This window comes from Mus musculus, chromosome 12, assembly GCF_000001635.26.
Source record: "Mus musculus strain C57BL/6J chromosome 12, GRCm38.p6 C57BL/6J".
NCBI classification, from domain to species: domain Eukaryota; kingdom Metazoa; phylum Chordata; class Mammalia; order Rodentia; family Muridae; genus Mus; species Mus musculus.
In genome coordinates, this window is record NC_000078.6 from 76,414,143 (window position 1) to 76,439,492 (window position 25,350).

Below are 25,350 nucleotides of genomic sequence, written 5' to 3' on the forward strand. Positions count from 1 at the left end.
CAGTCAAGAATGTTTATTCAATACTTGGCATCACAAGTGTTCTGGTTTCAAAGTCAACCTTGCTATGTCGCACAGGCAATCTTTGAACTCCCAGTCTTCCTGCGCCAGTATCTCTGGGGCTGGAATTACAGACATGTACCACCATGATTGCCTCAAGCACTGTTTTCTTCTTTCATGAGCAGAATTACAACACTGTGAAACTCTATGCCTTTTTCACTAAATAAACATATGGTTTTATTTTATTTTTTTGAAATAGTATTTCTACATAGCCCTGGCTGTCCTGGAACTCAATGTGTGGACCAGGTTGACCTGGAACTCACAGAGATCTGCCTGCCTCTGCCTCCTGAGTGCTGTGACTAAAGGTGTGTGCTACCACACCCCACACTAGTATATGCTTCTATTCAGTTAATGTTGACTCTGAAAATCTGAGACCAGAAATTTTGTTCTGTGTTATATGCTCCTTAGTTGCTTTTCTTTTCTTTTCTTTTTTTTGTTTTTTGTTTTTTGTTTTTCAAGACAGGGTTTCTCTGTATAGCCCTGGCTGTCCTGGAACTCACTTTGTAGACCAGGCTGGCCTCGAACTCAGAAATCTGCCTGCCTCTGCCTCCCGAGTGCTGGGATTAAATGCATGTTCCATCAGTGCCCAGCCTTAGTTGCTTTTTAAATTAAAATTATTTTATGTATTGCAAGTGTTATATATGTGTATATGTATGTATACCACAGCTATATCTCCTGCTCTGGGACATCAGAAGAGGTTGGATCTCTGAAACTAGAGTCACAGAGGGGGTTAAAAGCCACCATGTGCCACGCTAGGAGAGATGGCTCAGCAGTTAAGAGCACTGACCACTCTTCCAAAGGTCCTGAGTTCAAATCCCAACAATCACATGGTGGCTCACAACCATCCATAATGAGATCTGACACAATAAAAAAAAGAAAAAGAAAAATGCGGGTGTGGTGGAGCACGACTTTAATCCTAGCACTTGGGAGGCAGAGGCAGGCGGATTTCTGAGTTGGAGGCCAGCCTGGTCTACAAAGTGAGTTCCAGGACAGCCAGGGCTACACAGAGAAACCCTGCCTCAAAAAAACAAACAAACAAACAAAAAAAGCTACCATGTGGACAGTTGGAAAGAAATCCCGGTCCTCCACAAGAGCATCTTTAACTGCCTAGCCATCTTTTCAAGCCTCCCCCTTAGTATCTATAAGATCTTAAGCATGTCTCTCTCTTTTTTTTTTAAAGATTTATTTATTTATTATATGTAAGTACACTGTAGCTGTCTTCAGACACACCAGAAGAGGGCATCAGATCTCATTACGGGTGGTTGTGAGCCACCATGTGGTTGCTGGGATTTGAACTTCGGACCTTCGGAAGAGCAGTCGGGTGCTCTTACCCACTGAGCCATCTCACCAGCCCCTTAAACATGTCTCTTGATTAGGTACAAACAAAAATTCTTTCTTCCACAGGATACTTAGTAGAATATTTCTACTTTATAACAGTATAAACTTGAAAAAGCTTGTTATGTTCATATTGTTTTGTTGTGTGCATGTAGATGTCAGGGGACGACAATCTGCAGCCAGCTCTCACTTCCACCTTGTGGGCCCCGGGCTGGCCTCCAGAGTACTGCGATTACAAGCCTGCACCGCCACGCCTGGCTTTTCATGCTAATTTTAAATAACGGTTTAATCTTTCAGGACTTCCTTTCACCTTAGTTTAGACCAAGGTTAGAGACGGTAGAGGTCTATAAAACCCTTGATTTTTCTGTTAGCCTTTAGTACGTTTTGAGGGTTATCTGGGTTTATTTTCACATTCTCTCCTGATTATAGAATAACTAGATTCTTTGGTCTTAGCCTTTTCTGAAACCTTATCTCATTTTCTCCTGGTTCACACCACTCCCAAGTTGGGAGATACTGCTTGTTAAATAATTCCTGGCATCTATCTAGGTTAGTATCTTCTTTTTCCCCTTTCAATTAGTAAGCAGGCTTTGCCCTTTTCCTCGGACTTAACACTAGAGGCACACAGGTGTGTTCCCGTGCATTTGAACTAACCTCATCAACAACTGGACCTGAGTCCCGTTAATAGGACAAGGATGTATTGATTACAGTTTTAGACTGTCATAGCCAGTGGCTAGAAGACTGGGAGACTAGAGCAGGCAGTGGCATGCATGTTGCCATGATTGTAAAGGTTCTGGATACATGGATATTTACTGTGCAACTCATACCTAATCAGCTGTGGGGATACAAAAGCAGACTCATCAGGCATTCCCAGTCTTCTCTTCATTTAGCTCACACAGGAGAGGGGAAAATAACCCAAATCGGCCTGCCGGTTCAACTGCGAAGAGAAAGCACAAGGTTCATGACCTGTGTGAACACAAGCTGGTTTGAATACCCATCACCACTGAGCAAGTTGTCACCGCTTTCGTTTTAGAACAGCACTAATTTAGAGTACTTACCAAGGTCAATGCTTTACACACTTGTACCGGCTAGTTTTATGTCAACTTGACACAAGCTGTAGTCATCAGAGAGAAGGGAACCTCAACTGAGAAAATGCCTCCATGAGATCTGGCTGTAGACAAGCCGGTATAGGGCATTTCCTTCCTTCCTTCCTTCCTTCCTTCCTTCCTTCCTTCCTTCCTTCCTTCCTTCCTTCCTTCCTTCCTTCTCTCTCTCTCTCTCTCTCTCTCTCTCTCTCTCTCTCTTAAACAAGGTTTCTCTGTATAGCCCTGGCTGTCCTGGAACTCACTTTGTAGACCAGGCTGGCCTCCAACTCAGAAACCTGCCTGCCTCTGTCTCCCAAGTGCTGGGATTAAAGGCATGCACCACCACCGCCTGGCTGCATTTTCTTATTAATGAATGGGGAGCAGAGGGCGAGAGCACAGCCCATTGTGGGTGGGGGTCATTCCTGGGCTGGTGGTCTGGGTTCTATAAGAAAGTTTGTTTTTCAAGACAAGGTTTCTCTTTGTAGCCCTGGCTGTACTGGAACTCAGTCTGTAGACCAGGCTGACCTCAAACTCAGAGATGTCTACTTCTGCCTCTCTGGAATTCTCGTATTCAAAGGCGTATACCACCACCGTCCCGGAGATGTGGATATTTTCAGAAGTAGGTTAAAAACAGGTTCGACTAGTTATGGAGAACTGCCTCCAAAACATTGTATTTCCGTGCCCATAATCTCTTCCATTAATCGAACTCTCCAAATCAAGCTAAGGCCCACTCACTGTGTTTCAGCTTAACTATGCTCGCCAAAGCAGTTTGGAACAGGTCTTTCCTACAGAATTGTACCTAGTTAGTCCAATCAAAGCACAGCGTGAGGGTTTCATGGGGGGCGGGGGGGCGGGGCGCGTGTTACTGCAGGAAGCGTCAAGTCCGGGCTGGCCGCGAGCACAGCAGGGGTTGGGACACCCAGAGTGCTCGGGGTCCCCCGTCCGGCGGGAGCCCCGCCCCTCCGGCGCCAGCCGGACGGCGGCGTGGCGGTATCCCAGGTGACGCGGGTGTGATGGTCAAGAGTGAGGCCATGTTCACCGTCCCAGAGTTTTACTCCAGGAGAAAGCAGTTTGTCGGGCAATCCTCTACCCGGCTGGACGTAAGTGCAGCCTGGTCGCACGCTCCTGGGCCGAGTGGCGGAGGGCAGTGTTGACCGGGACCCGTTCTCGGCGTGTAGCAGGCACTGGGGGAGCCCAGTAGGGACTCTATAGGGAGGCCAGGGCAGCGCTTGGCGTCCTGGTCCTGTTCTCTGCGCTCCTGCTCCTCCGCAGGCGGCTCGACGCCTTCATCTGATACCTGCAGTTTTCAAGAACGGTTGAGCTTATTTGTCCCCAAATGCAAAAGTAAAGAGGTGTGTTGTCGGAATTGAATTCTGTCTGACTTCCCACACGGATATGTAGATTATTATGAAAGTCCACTCTCTTCTGTATGTGGTTGTGAGATAGGAGAAGCTGGGCTCTGGGTAGAGCCCCGGGGAAACAAGGGCTGGTTGTTTGCACCCTGCTAACATAGGAATTTCTGTTCCTGAAGGTAGGGGCAACGGCTCCTTCCTTCCTCCCTCTCTCCCTCCCTCCCTCCCTTCCTTTTTTAATGGGAGTCTAACTTAAATCTAGACTAAAGGTTGCTGTATGATATCTTCCAAATGCCTGACTACTAGCCTTGAGCTAAGTTTCCTTTCTCCCTTTCCCTTCCCACCTTCCCACCTTCCCCTTGCGTGCTGTCCCACTTTTTCTCTCCATCCTTTCTTCCCTTTCCATATTGAAATCACATCCGAAAACAAAAAGGATAAAATCAAGAGAAAAAAAAAAACCCACAAACAATGGAGAGATGGCTCAGTGAATAAGAGTACTGGCTGCTCTTCCAAAGGAGCCAGGTTCAATTCCCAGCACCCACAAATCGACTCACAACCATTGCTAACTCAACTCCAGGAGATCTAGTGCCCTCTTCTGGCCTCTGCCAGCATCACACACACATGGAGTACAGATAGATACACAAAAAGCAAAACACCCAAACACATAAAATGAAGTCGGCTGGGGTGTCACTTAGGTGGTTGAGTGACATTCTAGCATGCACCCATCCCTGTTTTGGATCCTTGTTCCCAGAATCACATAAACCAGGTGTAACGTCGAATGTCTGTAATCCCAGCAACAGAGAGGTAGGGACAGGAGGAGCAGAAACTCAAGGACGTCTTCAATGTGATTAATTAATAAAATTAACGAGGGAAGAGCAGGAGTTATTAAAGGTTTGTAGTGACATGTAGGTTGGAAAGTGAATTTTAGTTGTGTATGATGCAATCATTTCATTTTACAGCAATGTGGATTACGACTAGGAATGTGGTATTGGAAAGACGAAACAAAAACTCTGGAATTTAAAAGGTAAAGTTTAATATAACTTTTTAATATAAAAAAGCATTTTTATGACAATGACATGTGCTGGGGCAGGGGGTACTAAGTCATACAGAAGAGTCTTAAAACATAAAATGGAACCCCACTATCTGAAGATAGTGATTTTGCTCAACAGCCTTAAAGACACAGTTTTCTGATAATGTCTGGTGAGCTGCCTTCTATGCACTAGCCGTTGTACTAACCGTATAAACCACCCTCTGAAACATCCGAACAGTTTACCATTAAGGAGCTGAGATTTTTCAAGAGCAAAGGAACTCGAGGGAGATTGGATGATGTATCCCATTTGCACAGGTCTCTGGTGGCTGAGATAGTTTAAACGTCTACCTGCTTTGCTCACAGGCCAGGGTCTTGTCTTGTCTTGTCTTGTCTTGTCTTGTCTTGTCTTGTCTTGTCTTGTCTTGTCTTTTCTTTTCTTTTCTTTTCTTTTCTTTTCTTTTCTTTTCTTTTCTTTTCTTTTCTTTTCTTTTCTGTTCTTTTCTTTTTTTTCCAAAACAGGATTTCTCTGTGGAGCCCTGGCTGTCCTGGAACTCACTTTGTAGACCAGGCTGACCTTGAACTCAGAAATCTGCCTGCCTCTGCCTCCCGAGTGCTGGGATTAAAGGCGTGTGCCACCAATGCCCAGCCAAAACTGCCCTTTAAGTTATAGGATTACACACTTTAAATTGACCAGATGACATCACACCTTCTGCAGTTTATAGTAAATTTTGTAAGATTAAAATGATTAGCCTAAGGGAGAAAAAAAAAACAAACTAAAACTTCTTTGGGATGGTGACTAGGCGTATGTATCTAAGCCAGGCAGGGCAGCATAGTTATGTACCAAACAATTGTTTGTTTGTTTGTTTTTTAAATTAGTTTACTTTTTACACTCCATATTCTATTCCCCATCTAGCCTCCGACTGCTCCACATCCCACACCTCCCCACTCCTCTGTCTCCACCTGGATGCCCCCACCCCCTTCCCACCTGACCTCTAAATTCCCTGGGCTTCCAGTTTGTTGAGAGTTAGGTGAATCATCTCTGAATGAACACAGACCCAGCAGTCCTCTACTGTATGTGTGTTGGGGGCCTCATATCAGCTGCCTGTTTGGTGTTCCAGTGTTTTCAGGGTCCAGGTTAATTGAGACTGCTGGTCCTTCTACAGGGTTGCCCTTCTCCTCAGCTTCATTCAGCCATCTCTAATTCAACAACAGGGGTCAGTTGCTTCTGTCCATTGGTTGGATGCCAATATCTGCATCTGACTTTTTTAGCTGCTTATTGGGTCTTTTGGAGGGCAGTCATGATAGGTCACTTTTTGAGCGCTCCATAGCCTCAGAAATATTGTCAGGCCTTGGGGCCTCCCCTTGAGCTGGATCCCACTTTGGGCCTGCCACTGAACCTTCTTTTCCTCAGGCTCCTCTCCATTACGCAGGGGCCATGTTAATCTTCTCTGTATCGTTCCAATTTTAGTATATGTGCTGCCTAAGCGAGCACACAGTTGTTCTTTTAAGATACTTGGAGCCGGGCAGAAGGATCAGGAGTTCAAGATCAACCTCAGAGATATATTGATCATAAGGCCATCCTGAACTAAATAAGGCCATCTCAAAACCACCCAATTCAATACACTATAATAATTATTATAATAAAGCTGGGCATGGTGGCGCATGCTTTTAATCCCAGCACTTGGGAGGTAGAGGCAGGCAGATTTCTGAGTTTGAGGCCAGCCTGATCTACAGAGTGAGTTCCAGGACAGCCAGGACTATACAGAGAAACCCTGTCTCAAAAAACCAAACCAAACCAAACCAAACCAAACCAAACCAAACCAAACCAAAAAAAAGATACTTGGGTTTTTGTTGTTAGGGATTAAACTCAGCACCTCGGGCATTTGAGGCAGGCAAATCCCTCTCTATCCCTCAGCTACTCTGTCCCTACAGGTTGCACCCCTCCCCCATCCTTATCCTTATGGGGTTAGTGGTTTGGGTCTGGGCTTGGTGTTATGAAAAAAATGTTTGAGATTGCAGGCTCATATATAAATATCTCGAAAAACCAAAAAAAAAAAATCTCATAAGCTATTGGGCAGATGAAGCTGAAGGTCCAGCAAGGAGCTGGTTAAAGCATGCGTAGTTCATACTTAAGTTTTATAACTATAAAAGCTTAGATGTATTGTCAGATAATTCCGAGACTTCACATTAGAGTCAAAGTTAAATGTTTCTGTTTTACTTTTGTGTTACCATGCTGACCCCAGGGCTTTGAACCCAGGGCCTTTGTTCATGTTGGACAAGCTTACTACCTCTTAGGTACATACATTCCTGCAAGCATTTACATCTTATAGACTATGTTTCTCTCAGCATCTCTGAGTAGCTTGCTATTTCCAAAGCAGTCATTTAGGTTTGTCTTTTTCTTCTGAGATGTCAGGAAAATCCTGGTCAGTAGCTCCTGTGACATCACACAGGGTGAGTCTGAACTGGAGAGGGAGCTTGGGTTTAGACAGGTTAGCCACAGGAGAGCAAATCTTAACTGCCAGCATGGATGCTAAATACTAGTGTGACCTTGCCTTGCCTTTCTGAGTGTGCTTTCTGTATACTGAACTTTCCTTCTCCTTCTCCTTCTCCTTCTCCTTCTCCTTCTCCTTCTCCTTCTCCTTCTCCTTCTCCTTCTCCTTCTCCTTCTCCTTCTCCTTCTCCTTCTCCTTCTTCTTCTTCTTTTTTTTTTTTAAGATTTATTCTGCCGGGCGTGGTGGCGCACGCCTTTAATCCCAGCACTTGGGAGGCAGAGGCAGGTGGATTTCTGAGTTCGAGGCCAGCCTGGTCTACAAAGTGAGTTCCAGGACAGCTAGGGCTATACAGAGAAACCCTGTCTCGAAAAACCAAAAAAAAAAAAAAAAAAAAAAAAGATTTATTTATTTTATGTATGTGAGTACGCCATTGCTTCCTTCAGACACATCAGAAGAGGGCATCAGATCCCATTTCAGATGGTTGTGAGCCACCGTGTGGTTGCTGGGATTTGAACCCAGAACCTCTGGAAGAGCAGTCGGTGCTCCTAACTGCTAAGCCATCTCTCCAGTCTCTTCTTTTCTTTTCTTTTCTTTTCTTTTCTTTTCTTTTCTTTTCTTTTCTTTTCTTTTCTTTTCTTTTCTTTTCTTTTCTCTTCTTCTTCTTCTTCTTCTTCTTCTTCTTCTTCTTCTTCTTCTTCTTCTTCTTCTTCTTCTCCTTCTCCTTCTCCTTCTCCTTCTCCTCTCCTTCTCCTTCTCCTTCTCCTTCTCCTTCTCCTTCTCCTCCTTCTCCGTCTCAGTCTCCTTCTCCTTCTCCTCCTTCATCTTTTCCTTCTCCTCCTCCTCCTTCTTCCTTCTTCTCTCTCTCTCTCCCTCTTTCTCTCTCTCTTTTTGTTTTTCAAAACAAGGTTCCTCTGTGTAGCCTTGTCTGTCTTGGAACTCACTCTGTAGTTGGCTGGCCTAGAACTCACAGAGATCTGCCTGCCTCTGCCTCCCAAGTGCTAGGATTAAAAGCATGAACTACCACTGCCCGGCTCTATATACTGAATTTCTATATAAAGAAGGTTAATCGACAGTACTTTTCAAACTAAGTTCTAGTGTTAACCTCATACTATTTCATAGTTAAGATTACTAATAAGTTTAAAGGTAAAAGTTTAATATCCTTTCATAGTCATGAACTGTATTAATCAACTAAATGTTTTAGGTTTACTTTTAAGCATGTGTATGCGTGTGAGGTACCCATGATGGCCAGGTGAATCTAAGTCTTTATTAGCTTGTTATTAATTGTTCTGAATATATGGGTGGACTGGACTGACATTAATTTTGGAGAGTATGGATTGTTATGGCTTCAAAGGTAGGATGTGGTTCAGTTAGTAAAGTCCTTGCTTCATATTTGTAAATTCCCAGGTTCAATCTCCAGCACTGCAGATGACTGGGCACAGTGCAAGAGGTCTGTAAACCCAGCTCTGGGGAGATAGAGGCAGGACAAGCATAAGCTCAGGGCCCTCTTATGTTTCCTATTGAGTCTAAGCTATCCAAAAACAAACAGAAAACAACAAAAAGAATGAAGGTTATAGTTTGTAAATGCCTGCAATCTCAGCACTTGGGAGTGAAAAGCAGGTGAATGAAGAATTCAAGGCCAACTTTGGCTCCATAATGAGTTCAAGGCCAGCCTGAGATAGAGTTCAAAGCCAACTTGTGCTATATGAGACTTTCTCTCAAAATAAAAATAAAATGCCCACCCCCAATAAGATATAGGTTAAAATAATTGCATATTTCATCATTGTAGACAGGTTTGTGAATGATTTCGTCACAAAAGCCACGGTAAGCGCCTGCTGTGATAGGCATGCCACATCCTGACTTGATCACTAATTATACTTTATGTACGTGAATTGGGATATCATACGACGTATTCCCACACATGTGTTAAATTATGCCAATTAAGAAAAGGAAAAGGGCCGGGCGTGGTGGCACACGCCTTTAATCCTCGGGATTAAATTTAATCCTCGGGAGGCAGAGGCAGGCGGATTTCTGAGTTCAAGACCAGCCTGGTCTACAAAGTGAGTTCCAGGACAGCCAGGGCTATACAGAGAAACCCTGTCTCGAAAAACAAAAGGAAAAAAAAAAGAAAAGGAAAAGGGCCGGGGAAACGGCCCAACAGGTAAAGTGATTGCCAAGCAAGTTTGAGGACCTGGGTTCAGAAGCCACATGGAAAAGTATGGTGTGCTGGTGCACATCTGCGATCCCAGCAGAGACAGGCTAGCCTGGAGCAGACGAGGGAGACCTTACCTTCAATCCAGGCGGGAAGTGAGAACCGACTCCCACAGCTTGTCCTCTGACTGTACACCTGTGTGATGGATGTCACCCGCATGCCTACACTCACACATCAAACACACAAAATAAATAAATGAAAGGAAAATTTTTATCGGAGTAAGAATTATTGAGAAAGATAAAAGTAGATCATGAGACATAAGAAGTTTCCTCCAGGGCTGGAGAGATGGCTCAGCGGTTAAGAGCACTGACTGGGGTCCTGAGTTCAATTCCCAGCAACCACATGGTGGCTCACAACCATCTGTAACGAGATCTGGCACCCTCTTCTGGAGTGTCTGAAGACAGCTACAGTGTACTTACATATAATAAATAAATAAATCTTAAAAAAAAAAAAGAAGTTTCCTCCACAAAAATTATAGTTTAGTAATTTTTATTTTTAGAAAACGAAACATTGTAATGATAAGGATCGAAAGTTCCCTTTCTCATTGGTGGTGGGGAGGGAGGACGTGGAAGCTTTCTGAGGCGCTGGAAATGGCTCACATGTTGTGGTGGTAGTAGTCACTTGAGTATTTACACATTAAAACCGTCATCAAACTATATACTTAGGACTTACATGTACAATGTAAGCGATGCCAATCTAAAGAGTAGCCCCCCACCCCACAAAGACATACAGAGGTGATAATCCTACATGCCATCCACCTGACCCCTCAGGCTTTCTTTCTTTCTTTTTTCTTTTTTTTGATGCAAACCCCAGTGTCACATAATTTGATTAATTAAATATCTCGGCATGTACTTCAAGCTATAAGCACTTCCATAGAAAACCTACCAAGTGACTATGTGCATGCTTAAATATAAGCCTTAGTATAAAATATTCATGTCAGCATTCAGCTGGTTCCTAGTGTCTGATATATTTTATGTTTGTGCTGATGAGAATTCAAATAAGGCTCCAATATTACAATTTCCCAGTGTATCCCTTTGTTCATGTACACATTACAAGTTCTCAGGAAATATTCCTCACATGGTTCTAGAGACAAAACATACCCTTTAAGGCCATTATTGAAAGAACTCTTATTTTTATTGTTTTTTTTGTTTTTCTTTTTTTAAAAAAAGACTTATTTTATGTATATGAGTTCACTGTAGCTGTCTTCATACAGACACGCCAGAAGAGGGTATTGGATTCCATTACAGATGGCTGTGAACCACCATGTGGTTGCTGGGAATTGAACTCAGGACCTCTGGAAGAGCAGTCAGAGCTCTTAACCACTGAGCCATCTCTCCAGCCCTATTTTTTGATTTTCAAGACAAAACGTTTCTCTGTGTAGCCCTGGCTGTCCTAGAATTCACTCTATAGATCAGGCTAGCCTTGGACTCAGAGATCCCACCTGCCTCTGCCTCCTGAGTTCTGGGATTAAAGACGTGCACCACCACGGCCTGGCTGTAAGAAGATTTTTTAAAAGGTTATTTTATTATTTTATGTGTGGGGTACTTTGCCTGTATGTCTGTGCACTACATATGTACCTAATTCTCACAGAGACCAGAAGAGGGCATCGGATTTCCCAGAACTGTACTTACAAATGGTTGTGAGACACCATGTGGGTGCTGGGAATAGAACCTGGGTCCTTTGCAAGAACAGCCAGTGCTCTTAACCACTGAGTCATCTCTCCAGCCTTTAGGAGCTAATGTTTTATTACAGCATGGCTATTGCCAGGAGGTTGGCTAACCTCCTAGCAGAAAGTACCAAACTAAATATATTATTCCCATGGGATAGTATTTCTCAAAAAAAAAAAAAATGTCCTTATGGGATCTGGGAAGAAGATAATGGGTCAAGCTTGGCCTTCATTTTTCGAGAACAATCAAATGTGGAAAAAATGACTCTGTTACTACACGTATGCCTAGAGCTAATAGTGAGGCGGAGGGGAAGCTTCTGGATTGGGTTAGAAAAGTAAGTTGTAACCTCCAGTAAGCCACCAAACTGTTGCGTCTGACATGGCATTCCAGAGAACTCTATGTGTTGGCTCTACTCCAGACACAATCTCCTGTCCTTAGAAATATCTAGAACATAGTAGGACCTCAGGATATATTTGTTCATCATGGTCTGTTAGACTCACTACTCCCACATAGCTCCTATATTATGTGATTGAAGGAACTTGTCACCAGAGACGAGATTTTACTGAGTCCTAGCAACTTGTCAGAATACCCTACTGCAGGGGACTGAAGCCCAGACAATGGGGACAACAGAGGGTGGGACTGCACATCACTGGGACTGCTTAGAAGTGCCCATCCTTGGCGCTCTATTCAAACTTTCCCTGCCCTGATCTCTTTGCCTTTCCCAACATGGTCACATTGAATAAAGTCTCTCTCTCTCTCTCTCTCTCTCTCTCTCTCTCTCTCTCTCTCTCTCTCTCTCTTTCTCTCTCTCTCTCTCTCTCTCTCCCATGCTTTCCCTTTAAGAACACACACACACACACCCCAACCACATACAGTCAGCTGCTGACACCTTCCCAGAGCAGCTAAACTGTGAGGGCTGCTTTGAATCAGGCAGAACTGCCTGGTGAGTGAGTACAGAGCTCTGTGCCTAGAGGCCTTGGAGCCTGTGCTGGCTTGACCAGTTCTCAGGCGTGAAGATGATGGCAGTAACACTTTTCTCATAAGGTTACCATGAGGGATGAGACGGTGCCTAAAGTGCCTAGCCTGTCACAGTACTCAATAAACATAGGAAGCCTTCTGCATGTCTTCTGCATTCATGAGCTTGCTCTTTGTAAACGTTACTACAAGATGTTCAGACAGAAATGTTTTACGAATGGTGATATTCTAGAAGCTGCACGTGAGTCGAAGGTGTGAATCTTCCTCTTGAGAGTGGCTCCACGTGTAAAATACATCCTGAGTTGAACACGGCTAATATATGCCAATCTTCAGACTCCATGAGCTCTGCCCCCGGTAGGATCTGCCTTCCTCTGGGAAAAGTTGCTAACCTTACCTTTGTGTTGCAGTTTCACACCTGCAATAGAACTCAAGGAGAAAGGCAAGAAAGGGAAGGCGGTTCACTTTGCTGAGATGGACAGCGGAGCTTCGGAAAGGTGGCTGCTCTTCTCTCCTCAGTGGACTCACTTGTCTTTACAAATGCAAAGAAATACCAGTTGTCGTGAAAATACCTATCAAGGGAAACACAGGCAGGGTCTCAATTACAGCTGGAATTACAAACAGATCCTAGACGGTCATTCCTTTGATAACATGGCTACTGATACATTTCAAACTTGTTATAGCTTTTTTAAAATCTGAAAATAGCAGTGACACTAGAATTTCTTCCATCCACCCACCCACCCACCCACCCATCCTTTCTTTCTTCCATCCATCCATCCATCCATCCATCCATCCATCCATCCATCCATCTATCTGCAGTACTGGAACTTAAACCAGGACCTCATGTATTCTAGGCAACCCATTAAGTGATATAAATGATCCATTTGAAAGCTGAGCAGTGGTAGCATGTGAATTTAATGCTCCTCAGCACTCAGGAGGCAGAGGTAGGTGGATCTCTGAGTTGGAGATAGCCAGGATTACACAGAGAGACCCTGTCTCAAGAAAACAAAACAAAACAAAGAAAAAATGGTCTATATTTGAGTTTACATTTTATATCAGTAAACTTTTTATATTATCTATAGGGTGTGTATTACATTTGTGCGGTGCTCCCTGAGGCCAGAGGAGAGTGTTGAATCCCCCAAGGACAGTTACAGCTACTTATATATGCTTCTACTTCTAGCATAATAGATACAGTGTTCAATAGAGTGCATTTTGAAATAATACTACATTAAATGGGACTGTGCACGCCCCTCAAGCTCTCATTGCAAGCCAATTCCCTGTGTATCTCAGGATACACTAGATACAGCTGAATTAAAATATTCTTTGAGGGACAGAGCAGTGACTCAGAGATGAAGAACACTGGCTGCCCTTTCCACAGGACACAGATTTGACTCCTAGAGCTCACAACTAGCTGTAACTGTCCTTGGGGGTTTCAACACCCTCCTCTGGCCTCAGTGAGCACCGCACGAATGTAATACACACCCCTACAGATAACATAAAAATAAATTTAAAAAAATCACTTGAGACCATGCAATTTTTCAAACAGGTTGACAGATAAAAGGTTTGCCTCAAGGGATGAGAAGGCGGCTAAGGCTTTGGAGAAACGAAGTCAGCAGGGCAATGTCACGCTGGATGACGTCAAGTGTGAGCCACTTTCTTCCTCCTACTCCGAGGCGGTGCAGCCCCCGGCCTCCAGTGCATCTCCGCGGCTCCGTTTAACTGCCCCCTTTCTGTCTTTCAGTTGTTGCCCTGCTGTCCCTCCAGGACACTGAAATGCAGCGGATCTGCTCCTTCACCACGTTTTTGAGGTACAAGCTGATGAGATGGCATGCATCCCTCTCCTGTTGCAGGGACTTTTGTCTAATAAGTGAATACAGGTCTGATTCTCAGAGAGAGCACAGAGCGCCCCTGCGCAAGTCTAGACTAGAATCTGGGAGAGCTACCTGAGGCCACAGGAGCTCCTAAGTCCTAGAGCACAGAATGAGAGCGGTTTGTGTCCGAGCAGTCGGTGTTCATGAGTGCATCTCCACAAGGAGATGTTTACATAAGCGTGGGGGAGGAGTATGTTTGCTTCATATATTTCTGTACTTTTGCTTGTATATTGAAATAGGGTTATGGTATGGGGAAGTTTTCTCCGCCAGTTATGTTTAGCAGCCCAGGCTAGCCTGGAACCTGAGATGCTGTAGATTGCAGGGGTCACAGGTATGAACCACTATGCCCAAGCCAGTACATTTTACAAACAATGAAAATATGTCACTTAAAGAACGAATACTTGTGAAGTGAAATAACTAACAATGCGTTAATAATGTGGTATCTTACTATCCAGGAATGAGTCTTTTTCAGGCGCTTTTTACATCTCTAGCACAATGGGTAGTAAGCTAACTGTGTAATAGACTTAGAATTATATATTTCTATTTATTCTCAAACAGCGTCCCTTTGTTCTTCATGAGAATGCCGATGTTGGTTCTTGGTCTTTTTTCTTCAATTTCCCCGTAGGAATAAGAATCTTGACAGCTTCCTCATGGCGCTGTTGTACTATCTGTCTTATTACCTGCAGAGACTCTCGATGGAGAAGAATCCCCAAAGCCGCGTGGTGTGAGTAAGGTTTCATAGCATGCTTGGGAGGTTTATTACTGGCAGCCTCACTTAGGCTGAGGGGGTGGTGGCATGCTGGAAAGTTTTCTGGTCTAGGAATTTCTCTGTATAGCCCTGGCTGTCCTGGAACTCACTCTGTAGACCAGGCTGGCCTCGAACTCAGAAATCCGCCTGCCTCTGCCTCCCAAGTGCTGGCGTGCACCACCACTGCCCAGCGTCTAGGAAACATTTTACACAGGAGAATTTGCTTTGTTTTAAAGCTCACTGAGCAGTTCACACAGGAATTCTCATAATGAAACATTGCAGCAAGCGTACATCAGCACCGTTCAATGATGAGATATAATGAGAGCCATATTTGCAACTTAAAATGGTCTACATCATCATCATCTTCTTCATCATTGGTTTTTCAAGACAAGGTTTCTCTATGTAGCCCTGGCTGTCCTGGAACTTGCTCTTGTACATCAGGCTGGTCTCAAACTCAGAGATCCACCTGCCTCTGCCTCCCAAGTGCTGAGACTAGAGGCCTGCACCACCACCGCTGCTGGACCCAAAATTTTCTAATGCATTATTAGAAATTTTTATTTTTAATATTATTTAATATTTTTGATAATAAAACATTTTAATGTTTTTATTTTTAAAGATACAAAATGACATCTATCTAAAGTTAATTTAAATAATTATTTTATCCAACCTATTGAGTTAAAAATATTATGATGATAACATGTAGTCAACACTAGGATGTTACTATTTTAAAATAATTCTATTTTTAAAATTGTATTCCTTCTTTGTGCATACATATATGCTATATACATGTGTGTGTGCATGCATTTGTATGTGCAGGTGAGTGTGTATAGTGTATGCATGTGTATGCATGTGGTGTATGCATGTAGGAGTGGGGTAGTATGCTCACATGCACATGCGCATGGGCATGTGAAGGCCTGAGGTCTCTAGCATTCCCACCATGTGTTTTTTTTGTTGTTGTTGTTTTGGTTTGGTTTGGTTTGGTTTTTTCGAGACAGGGTTTCTCTGTGTAGCCTCGGCTGTCCTGGAACTCACTCTGTAGACCAGGCTGGCCTCGAACTCAGAAATCCGCCTGCCTCTGCCTCCCAAGTGTTGGGATTAAAGGCGTGCTTCACCACGCCCCCCACCATGTGTTTTGAGACATGGCCTCTCACTGTATTCTTGCCGTAAGCTTGCTGATTTTCAGCTAGACTGGCTGGCCAAGGGCCCCAGGGACTTGTCTGTCTCATTTCCCCACAGAGCTGAGGTCACAGATGTCTGCCACCATGCCAAGTTTACACAGGGATGCTGGGGATCCAAGGCTGGATCCTTAAGCCTGAGCACCAACCACTTTACCTACTGAACCACCTCCCCAGCCCTGGGAGGCTAGCAATGGGAGACTTTACGTTTTTCTGTAATCTTTAGAATCTGCTCTCTTTCTCTCTCATTTCGTGTACATCAGTGATTTGCCTACATGTACATCTGTGTTAGGGTGTCGGATCCTCTGGAACTGGAGTTAGAGACATGTGGGTGCCGGGAATTGAACCAGGCTCCCCTGGAAGAGCAACCAGTGCTCTTGACTGCTGAGCCATCTCTCCAGCCTGAATCTAGTATCTCTAATGGCCTCCTCAATTCAGAGGAGTGCTCAGCAGGCACATATAGCTAGTGACTTCAACATGGAACCGTGCAGCGCTCTCTCGCTCCGTCTCCCTTTCTCTCTCTCCCTCTCTCTCATTTTTTTTTAAATGCTTACAAAATTCATGCTAAAAAGTTTGTAAGAGTTTGGTAACAAAAAGCTAAATTGTTAGTGGTTTTGTTTTTGTTTTTGTTTTTTTTAAGTAGATTTAGCTGGGGGGAGAACGTCCGTAGAAAACTTAACTGCACTGTTAGGCAGCAGTGGCTGAAAGACAAACTCTGGGAACTTGGAGCCCAGAACACAACACTGCCTCCTAGGCTAGGTGACCTTTCACAAGCTGTGGAACTTTCCAAGTGCCCAGGCTGTTCTGTTCTCCCCTCTGTGGGATTTCACTGTTAGGAATGCTGAGGAGGGCCATTGATTTGTTGCTACAGAATGTTTTTAAAATAGAAAACCCCGTATCTGACCAAGCCATTGGAGAAACAGTTTGTGAACTGATAGATGACCCTGGATAGCAGTTTTGTAATACTTCTGACACTGCTGTCCCTGCGATGCCACCAGGAGATTCGCAAAGTGAGTGTTATTTCAGGGTGGCATTTCCCAGCAGGGCAGCCAGAACACGAAGCGTTTCTATGACAGCATCCACAGCTGAGGCCAACTGTGGCTTACAACACTTGAGGAGCCTCAGAGTCCCAAGCTGGGCTCAGTGAGTTTGTCCAGCTCTTTGGCTGGTTTTGTTCTCCCATTTCTTTTAACTCTGAGGCTCATTACTGATCTAGCAAAGACATTTCTTTTACATATTAGCTTATAAGTTATAGAGAAGAAAGGTCTCCCAGCTAGTTTTTAAATGCACTGAAAACTAACCAGAACACAGCCAAATAGGAAAACAAAGCAGCCCAAATCTTCGATTATGGGTTCTGAACATCATGACAACTTTTCATTTTTCAAGTGTCTGGAAATCAGTCGTTTTATAACAGAGTTAAATATAGACTGTGTTAGGGTGTTTGCACAGAGGAAAAGAATTGATTTCAGTCCTGCAAAGTCAGTAACTGCCAAGCCCTTACGTCATAACTGGCTGCGTGCGAGCTTTCCTCTCATGCCACTTGTGTTTGTGGATTTTGAACATTACCTGTTTCTCTGATAGATAAATAATATCTGTAGGTCAGCTGGTGCTTGCCTTTGATCCCAGGACTTGGGAAACATTGGCAGGTGGATATTTATGAGTTTGAGGCCAGCTTCATCTACATAGTACGTTCCAGGGCAACCAGGGCTACATAGTGAGACACTCTGTCTCAATAATAATAATAATAGTTGTTATTTATTTTATATATTAATTTGTTACTTGTTATATATTTATTATAAAATTGTTATTGTGTATTGAATTTGGTGGTTTTGAGATGGTCTTATTTAGTTCAGTATGGCCTTATGATCAATATATCTCTGAGGTTGATCTTGAACTCCTGATCCTCCTGCCTAGTCTGTCAAGTCCTGGGATTGTGGGTGTGTGCTACCATGCCTAGCTCAGATTTTCAGAACTGAATATCTTTTTGTTTTGTTTTGTTTTTTAGAACAGTGTGTTTTCATTCACAAAATTTCTCCGTCTGACTTTGGATAATGCTTTTTAAAGAATAAATTTCTAAGAGGGATCAAAACGTACAATCACTTCTATGTCTCTTTAAATTCCCTTTCAAATGTTTTTTTGTTCTCATAGAATTATGCCAACTTCATTTTGGCAGCAATGTGTGTGATATTTCACTTTCCACAAGATTGTCAGTGTCGCAGTTTTCATTTTAGGTGAAGCTAGGGGTCGAACGCACGGTCCTGTGCACAAACTGCATCCCTACCCCTTCGCGTGCTAAGGACTGTGTTTGTCAGTTCAGGTGAACCTCTCACTGGATCAACTGTCTGAAGAATGTTTAAGGGTGGGGGATGTAGCTTAGTTGGTAGAGTGCTTGCTTAATACACACAAAGCCATCATGGTGGTTCAGTCTGTAATCCCAGCACTTGGGAGGTGGAGGCAGAGAGAGCAGATTCACAGGTGTTCATAGTGGTCCTCAGCTACACAGTAGGTTCAAGGCCAGCCTGGGCTACATGATGCTCAGTCTCCTCTACTCCCACACATAAATTTTAGAAGCAATGGGCAGAACTGAAGACACGTGTCCTAAATCCTAGAGGGGATGGTTTTCAGGCTCGGCACATGGGTGGGAACAGATGGGCTCTGCCTGGAATTCTGGGATTTTGTGTTTTTCCTTTGTGCTTTGGCTTCATGGCTTCCCCTTTTCTTCCCACTTTCAACAGGGTTTTATAAACGATTTATTGATCTTAATAGTGTGTAGGTGTGTATGTCTGCATGGCGGTATGTGCACGTGAGTGCAGGCACTCTAGGAGGCCAGTTACAGGTCAGATGTCACATGGGTGCTGGGAACTGAACTCAGGTCCTCTGGAAGAACAGCAACTGCTCTTAACTACTGATACATACATCTCTCCAGCCCTAGGTTCTTTTTTTGTTGTTGTTGTTTTTGTTAATTAAAAAAGTGTGTGTGTGTGTGTGTGTGTGTGTGTGTGTGTGTGTGTGTGTACATACAAAGGTTAGAGGACAATTCTATTCTCCACCATGTAGGTCCCAGGGATTGAACTAATGTCATCAGGTTTGACGGCAGGCACCAGCCCAACACACAGGTTCCTGATGTATATTTCTAGGTGAATCCCCAGTGCCCAGCTTCATAATCACTAGGAATGATTGTTTTAATTTTTCTGGACTCTCTCTGGAATCTCGGAGAGAGATTCACACTGGGAATCTGTACTTTAAGCAAGTACCTCAGGATAGTTTTCCTTTATAATTGAGTAAAGGTTGAGAATCCTGTCCAGAGTGATTTTGTTTTATTTGTTTGCTTGTTTGTTTGTTTGTTTGCTTGTTTTTTCCAGTCAGGGTTTCTCTGTGTAGCCTTGGCTGTCCTGGAACTCACCCTTTAGACCAGGCTGGCCTCGAACTCAGAAATCTGCCTGCCTCTGCCTCCCAAGTCTCAGGATTAAAGACATGTGCCACGACTGCCTAGCTGTCCCACTTTTTTTTTTTTTTTTTTTTAGGTTTTTTTCGAGACAGGGTTTCTCTGTGTAGCCCTGGCTGTCCTGGAACTCACTTTGTAGAACAGGCTGGCCTCGAGCTCAGAAATCCGCCTGCCTCTGCCTCTGGAGTGCTGGGATTAAAGGCGTGTGCCACCACCGCCTGGCTTAAGCCCCACTTTGATGGCTGTTTGGTTTGGTTTCTATAGCATAAAAGGATTAGCTAGTGGCACCTCTGAGAAAGAAGGGTAAGGGGTATTTGAAGAAGTCTGGGAGGCAGGCACTAGGACTTGGTCTGCAGGCTGCTGGTTGAATGTAGAAGCTGTGTTTGGACTAAGTAACATCTGGACACTTCAAGCTGGAGCCCACTTTCTTTATTGCAGAAGCTCATTTTACTCCAGCGACTCACGAGCTTTGGATGACCCGAGATAACACTGCCTTTCAAAGGCCCATGGCATCCTTAAACTCATCCCTCTCCATTCAGACATGTCTTCATATAGGATTTTTTTGTGTAGCCTGGCTGTCCTAGAAGTCGATCTGTAGCCGAGGTTGGCCTTAAACTCACAGAGATCCACCTCCCTCTGCCTCCCAAGAGCTAGGATCAAAGGTGTCTGCCACCACCAGCCTGCTATGTCTTTATATAGTTGGTGTAGCTTCAAAGGGGGCAGCACTTCGTCACTACTGAGAGCACATTCCATTTGCTTTCCAGTGACACTTGACAGCATTGTCAACAGTATTGCTTCTACCGTGTTGCAAACACTTAACATTAGGCTGCAGACCTGCTGTCGCCTAAGATCAAGCATCTTTTACAAAGTTCATTTGCGATTCAATCAGAGCTGGACTGCGCTTTCATACACTTGATGCCAAAATCCACAGAGTACTGACCAGCGAATGGTTCCCTACCAACTGGAGCTGAGCTCGGAACTGGAAGCAGCCTGCGTTCAGACACAGAACCCCTCAACTTAATAGCAGCATCGGGGGCCCTGGGGAAAGCTGAGGTGGCAAAGAGTCTCCACTGCGCTTTAGGAATCGGCAGAAATGGGAAAGCCACCAGACACCCCAGCAGCCAGCTCAGATAACTTGTTACTTGAGAGTTCTCTAGGAATTAGGCTCCAATGTGAATGTAGCTGAGGATGCATACAGAGCATAGAGTCTAAGGATCTCTATACGAGTGACATTCCCCCTTGAACTAGAGATGCTGAATCCAATGGATAATAGTCATTAAATGACTTTGAGGGGTCACAGAGGTGGCTCTGCAGATAAGAGCACTGGCTGCTCTTCTAGAGGTCCAGGGGTCAGGTCCAGTCCCCACGTGGTGGCTCACAACTCTCCATGACTCCTGGACCCTTTTCTGCTTATGTGGGCACCAGGCACCTAACACATGTAGGCAAAACACCCATGCAAACCAAGTAAAAATAAATATATCCTTTTTTAAAAGAGAACGGGAGATTTTGAGTGTGGGGTAAAAATGGAGTCCCTTGTCCCGCCCTCCATAGGGCTAGGGCCACTCATGGAGGCGGATGCTGGAAGTTTGACTGCACCGTGGACCCCACGCCGCTGCAGGGCGGTGAGAAGTCGCAGGACTCCACTGGGGGGAAGGGGAGGCGCAGTCTGGGGTCCCCTCGGAGCTGGCAGAATTGGCTAAGGGGTCCTGGACCGCACGGAGGCGGTTCTCAGGCTCTCGGACATCCCAGACTCCGCTGTCTGCTGCGGAAGAGCTGAGATCAGAGTGTGTGCCCGCAGGAGGGCTCTGACCCAGGCAGAAGGGAAAAGGGCAGGAGGAGAGTGCTCGGGCTGGATGCTCTGGGGAGGAGCCTTGTGCTGCTCACACAGGTGACTTGGGTTGGCTGGCACTGGAGTTTAGATGTGTGTGCTCCATTGCTCTAGTATGGCTGGTCCTGGTGAGAAGAGGCAGTCCATGGTTTTAAAGCGTTTATTGTAGAAAGACAGAGAGAGGGAAAAAAGTAGAGTAGAGGCCGGCCATGGCCACGTGGAGAGAGGGAGGAAGGGAATTGGGGGGGGGGGGGAAGCAAGGGAGCAACAGTAAGAGCAAGGGAATAAGTGGGAGGGGGAACAGCCCCTTTTATAGTGGGCTGGGCTTACCTGGCTATTGCCAGGTAACTGTGGGGAGGAGCATACCTGGCTGTTACCAGGTAACTGTGGGAGTGGCGTCTGGAGAGCCTATGTGACTGATGGCCACAAAATTATGGAGCTGGGTCCTCGTGTCAGGAGCCTAGTGTCTGGGAGCATGGCAAACGGGCCTATCGTCCCTTGCAGATTAGTCTGCTGGGTCTCCCAGGTTTAAACCTAGCTCGACCAGAAAACAGACTGCCTCTCTTGGTCCCACATTTGAGGATTTTCCCTATGCCAAAATTCAAGCAAGTCAAACTGGTCAGTGAAGTTTGTTGACTCACTGCTATTTCTTTCCAAGTAGCCTATACTTTTGACTTCTTGCTCATTAATATAGACTTTGACCAGGATTAATCTACCTCGTGTCTTTCCACCCCCAGAGGCCTGATAGAGAAGAAAGAGGTAGAGCTGGTTGTGAACAAGTTAGAAGATGCACAGAAGTACCTGGCTCAGAAGTACTGCATCCTCGTGCTGGGCTTGGGCATGGCGGATAAGCATCACTTGAGCTGTGGAAAGTACGCATGCGCATCTGCTGCCCTTCGGCCAGCACATCTCTAGCACCTCTCCATCTGACTTCTGGTACCCTTGAGACAGTATTTCCTTTAATGGGGTTCAGGTGAAAATCTGTCCCAAGCGCTAATGATAACTGCTTTGAAAGAGCCAAGTAAGTATGGAAAGGATTCCAGAGTCTCAGCTGGCATTTTAAAAACGGTACCCCATTTTGGATGACAGCACTTGTTCTCTCTAGAGTCTTGCTCACCTGAGAACCTGGGCTTCGTGGCTGCATAGCTGTCTCAGAAGACGGCCAATTGATGCCTATGTCGTGGAGGGTGGAATGAGGGGGTGGGGTGCAGTATCTGCTTCTCTTGCATCAACCTCAGCCGTGAGGACCACCACCGAGACAGCACTGTCTGTGGGACATTTATACCTCAGGTTGACACGCTGTAGCTAAAATGTAAAGAGACTTACAGGATGGGGAGCTTTGGCGGTTAACTCTGTAGCTCCTAGTTTAATATCTGCCCAAGAGCCACACCTTGACCTAGGAAAAGAGCGTAGTATAAGACATCCCTCGTCTTCAGATGCGGGTTTGTTAATGAGTGGACCAACTCAGTTGTCCTGGATACCTGTTGCATCTACATTTCCTGTGTGCTTGCTTTTACTTTTTCTTGTACAGTCTCAACAGCAGCTGTGCATAAGCGGTTGGGTGTGAAAAACCATTCTATCCCCCATTCTTTACACGTGTATTTTTATCCACATATATTCTTGGTACACAGTCTCAATAGCTGTAGGGATTCTGTTGTGTGTGCTAGCCCATTAGATTCACCATTCCTTTTTCGAACATCGGTGCGTTTTGAGGTTTATTTTGTTGTTTGTTTGTTTGTTTTGTCTTGCAATGTTTTTGTATTGAATATCTTTATTCACATTACATTTGGGCTATTTCCTTTCGGCTTATCATCCAGAACACATTTAACCAAAAGTGCAAACCCTTAAAAATGCTCATGTGATATATTGCCAGGCTAACAATACACATGGGAGTGTCTGTAATGCTTACCTACAGTAGGGAGCACCGGAAATGCTGAGGCAGGGGGATCACTTGAAGACCTTCCCTGGGCGGGGGATGGGGAAGAGTCCAGAGACAGAGTCTGGCACATCCCCAGTGACCCACTTCCTCTAACTGAGCCTCGCCACCTCAAGTTTCCCCTGCCTCCTCATAATCCCCGTCAGCTAGCAAAGGTGCCTATGGCCTCAAGGGACCGTCCTGATCCGAATTAGAACCCTACGTTTTGGGGTCAGTGAACTTATCACCTAGAGTTGTGATTTGTTATATTTCAGGGAGAAAATATCAGACACCCAAAAAGACTGGAAATTCTTTGAGGTAAGCCCCTTGCTTTGGGGACTTTTCATTTGCAAGGAAAGCAGCACAAAGTAGTAGCCAATAGCCATTTGATGGATTTTTTTAAAGCAAATGTATCCATTTTTTAAAAAAGAACGATAATATGGTTTTTGCTATATCTTAGAATTTTGGCCTGACTTTCTCCCCACAAATGTGAAGACACGTGTAACTCTGTGCAGCTTCCGGGGACATGCGCCGGCTGGATCATCTGGGCTTGTGCCTCTGTAATGGCACTGTGTGATTCTGGGAGTTGTTCATACCATCTCTGGGTCCTGTGATTTTTCTTTTTTCTCTTCCAGTCCTTTTATACCTTCTGTACCTGTATAGCCTGGATCGTCTTCCGACGTCAGTACTTGACAGAGATCGAGGAAGAGGTAGGCAGGCTTTTTCGGACCAATATGTTTAACATTCCTCGAAGGAAGCATGAAGACGAAGCGTCAGGAGGAGAGAAGAAGCGCATGACATTGGTACAGTTCAGGTATGACCTCTGATTCACTCTCTCTCTGTTCTTGAGAAACAAGAAGTCTCTCTGTAGCTCAGGCTGGGCCCGGGACCTGTAATCCGAGTGCCTTAGCCTCTAAAGCAGCTGGCATTACAGTCTGCATGACGGCATCTGGCTCAGCTATAACCACTGGGCCTTTCCTCCACTCAAGAATATTTGTAAGACAGAGAATGATGGGACATGACTGTCCCCTCTTTCTCCCACAGGAGAATGATGGCAAAACGTCCAGCAATTAAAAAGGCCGTGGACATGCGCTCCCCAGTTTTGTCTACGCTGCTGCCGTCTCTCAGAGAAAAAGCTCAACATATCACAGAGAAAAAGTATGTGGCAGGCATCAAACTCCAACCCCGAGAGGAGAACATAATAACAGATCTGGAATCTGTGGCTATGCCAATGTAAGCAGCCCAAGGAGAATCACAGGAGACAAGTGGGTGGGTCAGGGATGGCAGTGGACTCAGGCACTGTGGTTCCTCTACCGGGCAGAAGGCATCTGTTCCCATGCCAGCCCCTGTCTTCCTGACCAGAGCATCTCTACTTAGGCCCATTTGGACTAGAAAAAGACAAAACGAAACAAAATCCCTAGAAGTTGTGCTAGACTCCAGATAGGTGTAACCTGAAGGAGTGAGGGACAGACTCTTTAGGGCTCAGGGTCTGTTATAAGAATTCATCTTGGGGAGATGTGAGTAGAGCCAGAAAAGAACCCTTCTATGGACTGAGTTTGGGGCTGATATGTAAGACCACAGTGGTGGTACGGAAATGGGATTGGTGAGTGTGTGTGTGCGTGCGTGTGTGCGTGCGTGCGTGCGTGCGTACGTGTGTGTGCGTGTGTGTGTGTGTGTGTGTGTGTGTGTGTGTGTATACACTATTACAGACTGATATTCACAGTCATGACCACAACTATGAACCAGTTTTTGGCCTTACCACTTACTGTATTAACTACAGCAATAATTCTCTTTACAGAGTTGGCATCTTGGGGGAGCCTCGAAATCTGTTCAACCCGAATACTCTCCTCCCCCTGGAATTAGAAGAAAACACAAAACCAAGTGGAAGAAGTTCTTCCATAGTCGAGACAAATAACACAAAGATCCAAAACACACTGAGTTTAGTCATGTCAAAACTAGCTTCGCCAAGCACCTGCCCTAAATAATCTAATTGGTTCCAGTTCCTTACCTAGGTCTCTATATTTGAAGTAACTACTTCTCCATAGCACTTATAGGATTAATATTTACTAACATAAAATAGCTGTTTAAACTGTCAAAGATTTTTTTGAATCAAGTTCTGTTAAAAGTTAACAATTTGATTAATAAAGAGTTTTAAAAAGCTCTTAAAAAGCA

The 25,350-nt window shown here is 44.7% G+C and overlaps 1 protein-coding gene and 1 pseudogene across 3 annotated transcripts; one reads left to right on the top strand and one right to left on the bottom strand.

Moving 5' to 3' along the window:
* Nucleotides 1-3,350: 3,350 nt before the first annotated feature.
* Ppp1r36 (protein phosphatase 1, regulatory subunit 36) lies at nucleotides 3,351-25,350 on the top strand. 3 transcript variants are annotated; one of them, XR_003950023.1, is made up of 11 exons: nucleotides 3,351-3,574; nucleotides 4,786-4,850; nucleotides 12,607-12,693; nucleotides 13,743-13,840; nucleotides 13,938-14,004; nucleotides 14,693-14,791; nucleotides 22,001-22,284; nucleotides 23,454-23,496; nucleotides 23,814-23,992; nucleotides 24,223-24,411; nucleotides 24,977-25,350. XR_003950023.1 is itself a non-coding variant. In NM_001163103.1 (11 exons), exons 1-11 carry the CDS (start codon nucleotides 3,488-3,490, stop codon nucleotides 25,161-25,163), a joined length of 1,236 nt encoding a protein of 411 aa, NP_001156575.1. In that variant the 5' UTR covers nucleotides 3,457-3,487; the 3' UTR covers nucleotides 25,164-25,349. The 3 variants fall into 3 exon arrangements, 2 of the variants coding, with proteins under 2 accessions (NP_001156575.1, XP_011242355.1); NM_001163103.1 differs by having other exon boundaries at nucleotides 3,457-3,574; nucleotides 22,001-22,135; nucleotides 24,977-25,349; XM_011244053.2 differs by lacking the exons at nucleotides 3,351-3,574; nucleotides 4,786-4,850; nucleotides 12,607-12,693; ... (1 more) ...; nucleotides 13,938-14,004; nucleotides 14,693-14,791 and adding an exon at nucleotides 20,208-21,323 and having other exon boundaries at nucleotides 22,001-22,135.
* On the bottom strand, nucleotides 6,248-6,348 carry Gm25563 (annotated as a pseudogene).

Coding starts and splice junctions, on each gene's coding strand:
- Ppp1r36 (NM_001163103.1), top strand. CDS start 3,488: ATGGTCAAGAGTGAGGCCATGTTCACCGTCCCAGAGTTTTACTCCAGG. Junction 14,005..14,692: donor TCCTTCACCACGTTTTTGAG/GTACAAGCTGAT, acceptor ATTTCCCCGTAG/GAATAAGAATCTTGACAGCT. Junction 14,792..22,000: donor AATCCCCAAAGCCGCGTGGT/GTGAGTAAGGTT, acceptor TTCCACCCCCAG/AGGCCTGATAGAGAAGAAAG.